The sequence below is a fragment of the Nanorana parkeri genome, unplaced genomic scaffold, assembly GCF_000935625.1.
Source record: "Nanorana parkeri isolate BGI_ZX_2015 unplaced genomic scaffold, ASM93562v1 scaffold1226, whole genome shotgun sequence".
Taxonomy (NCBI): domain Eukaryota; kingdom Metazoa; phylum Chordata; class Amphibia; order Anura; family Dicroglossidae; genus Nanorana; species Nanorana parkeri.
Genome location: NW_017307494.1, coordinates 117,900 through 120,993, shown reverse-complemented (window position 1 = coordinate 120,993; position 3,094 = coordinate 117,900). Strand labels below are relative to the sequence as shown.

General features: G+C 44.7%; 1 protein-coding gene across 3 annotated transcripts in view; it reads right to left on the bottom strand.

Annotated features, from left to right (window-relative positions):
• The window catches only part of ACAP3 (ArfGAP with coiled-coil, ankyrin repeat and PH domains 3), a 160,452-nt gene extending 158,667 nt beyond the window's left edge, over positions 1-1,785 (bottom strand). For all 3 annotated transcript variants that reach the window (XM_018568682.1, XM_018568683.1, XM_018568684.1), the window contains exon 1: positions 1,624-1,785. In XM_018568682.1, coding sequence (XP_018424184.1) covers positions 1,624-1,670 — 47 coding nt within the window. In that variant the 5' untranslated portion in view covers positions 1,671-1,785. The remainder of the gene's footprint in view (positions 1-1,623) is intronic.
• Positions 1,786-3,094: the final 1,309 nt, after the last annotated feature.

Genomic DNA, 3,094 nt, shown 5'->3' with positions numbered 1-3,094 from the left:
GATGCGGTTATCACGTGTTCCTACAACACATGCAGCAAGTTCATCCATCCTTCCTACTATACAGAGGCTGGCAATCAGTAATGGGGCACCAGGGGCCACTGCTGGCCAGTAAAGTGCAGGATATGACACAAAAATGTCACCGATACAGGCAAGACCAAATATCGAATGATAATATACACAGTGCAATCACACCAATTTCTTCAATAAGGCAAAAAGCAAATGAAGGTTTAATAACACACAGCAGCCAATCAGAATATAGACATTTCACTGATCTGGCTTCCTAAACTGGAATGTGGTTGATGTGGGTGACTATACTCTGTGCATCATCAATGCTGTGTGCACGAACATACATTATTATACTATCCGATTGTACAATCTTCTCCAGATCTACCATCAACTATGTAGTGCAAGGACCGGCCTGATTAGATACAAACTGAGTGGACTCCAGGGCTGTCCAAATATTAGAGAGTTACAGGACAACCTTCTCATGGGCAAAATTATTCATCTGTATCTATAAAACATTTATGTCTATTGACTGTGGAGTGGAAACAATTGGTCTGTGTGCAGCTAAAAGTCTGTGGACCAATGCTTGAAGATAGATAGGATAGATAGGATAGATAGGATAGATAGGATAGATAGGATAGATAGGATAGATAGGATAGATAGGATAGATAGGCCAATACTTGAGAAGAAGAATTGATAGACAGTAGAACGATGCATTGAGAGCAAAAAAAATGCTCAGGAGTGAAGGGGAGCTAAAGGTCTGTGGGCCAATGCTTGAGAATTGATGGATAGATGATAGGTAGATTGATAAGTATTGATCACTGCTGTTTACCTAAGGACAGATAGCTAGCTAGAGGCCAATACTTGAGAATGAGAAGGATAGATAGATAGATAGATAGATAAGATAGATAAGATAGATAAGATAGATAGATAGATAGGCCAATCCCTAAGAATGAGAATTGATAAATGTATGGATCAATAGATAGGAATGGGCCAATACTTGAGGATAGATAGTTAGATGCCAATACTTAAGAATGAGAATTGGTATACAGATGATAGATAGATGATCAATAGATAGATAGATAGATAGATAGATAGATAGGAGTGGGCCAATACTTGAGGATAGATAGATAGATAGATAGATAGATAGATAGATAGATAGATACTTAAGGACAGATAGACAGACAGACAGCTATAGATAGATGTGGGCCAATGCCTGAGAATGAGGATTGATGAATGAATGGATGGATCAATAGATTGATAGGAGTGGACCAATACATGAGGATAGATAGATAGATAGATAGATAGATAGATAGATAGATAGATAGATAGATAGATAGATAATGTGGGCCCGTGTTGGAGGATTGGTAGATAGATATAAGGACACATTGTACAGATAAAGGTCAGGAAGATACATGTGATCTCTCAGATGATATACATTGTTGATGTGTCAGACTTTGTATTGTATCCATCCTCTGATTGTCCTCTACACCGGGCTCACCCTGATCAATACCTGACCTGTGTGCCTCCACCATGCTCTCCTCCATCCACACACACACAGACATGTACAGGGTAGTCGGTGAAGTCCATGGGGTTGCACCAATCACATTATTCCCTTACCGAAATCGGGGCGAATCCTTGATACATTCTTCAAAATCCACCGTCATGATTGCGCCTGGTGTCCTCAGTGCATTGCAGGCGGAGGGATGCGGGGTCCAGGGATAAGGAGGAGGATGCTTGCACACAGCGATCAGCACGCTGTACACCGGGCTTGCATAGGAAGAATAAGATCCCTGCAGACAGATCGAGCAATCCCAGAGCCGGCGGAGCAGAGCACGTTCCCGATCGCTCGGCCGATCCCAGCGCTGAGTGTCGGAGAGTGCGCTTCCCTCCCCGGGATCCGAGCGTTACTCCTACAGCCGGCTACCAGCCCAGCCTGTCAGTGCCAGGGAGCGTCTGCAAATTCACCGCCTGTCACAGCACGGGGAGCCGCTCCAACATCCACTCCCAGCCTGTCACGGCCAGGGAGCGTCTGAAAACTATCACACCCGCGCTGTGTCACAGCCAGGGAACGTCTCCAAGTTTACACAAAGGCTGCGTATCTTCAGGGAACGTCTGCAACTTTACCCTCAGCAAGGCGCAGTCAACCTCTACCATAGATTGGTGGCTTGGTCCCACATGTTACAATCTGGTAATCTACTAGGTGTAGATGAAAAGGTGATCAATTAGAAAAAAATACAAAATGTAACAACAATAATAATAATAATAATGTGCAGTGTGTTGGATGCACCGATACCAATACTAGTATCGGTATTGGTGCCGATACAGAGTAGTTGGGTGTGTGCTCTTACCTTCCCCAATACCAGAACTCCCGGTCAGAGGAAGATTTCCTCTGACCGTTGTGCATCTGAAGTCTTCTCTACACTGTAGACTTTACAGGGGATTAGAGTTGTCATCAACTGCCACCACTCCAACCCTGAATAATACAATACTGTATTATCTTCACATGTTCTATGTTTAATTTGCCTCAACAACCTAATAGGGCCCCTTCCACCCCCAGGCCCCATAGCAGCCACCTGGGCTGCTATGTCTATAGTTACACCACTGAGTGTATGGCCAACTTCAGTGATATGGTGCCACTGGGGTCAGAGGAAGGAACTACGGTGTGTAGCGGAGTTACACGGCCATCAGACATTCCTCAAAGTGTCAAATGAGACCAACGGAAGCGGCAGCCTGGAATGGAGGGGACACAGGAGACACGGGCTGCCGAAAAGCTGAATATAATCCCTTTCATCTTGCAAAACACTTCCCTTTTTCACCGACAGACACCTGAACTCCAGGTACAAATCCTTTCATTAAGCTATATTCCTCATTAGCCACAAAGGACATAAAGACAATTCATGTGCAGCAAATACCTTTACACGTCCAGGTATCTTCTTGTAAAAGTAGCACTGACATCATCATCTGTGCAGAGAGCAGAGCTATGGGAGGGCCCAGCAGGCTCCGCCAACTATAGGAAACTACAGGAGGGGGCAGAGACAAGACCAGTCACCCTGCACAAGGAGAGAGCAGCAGTGACCGGTCTTTATTA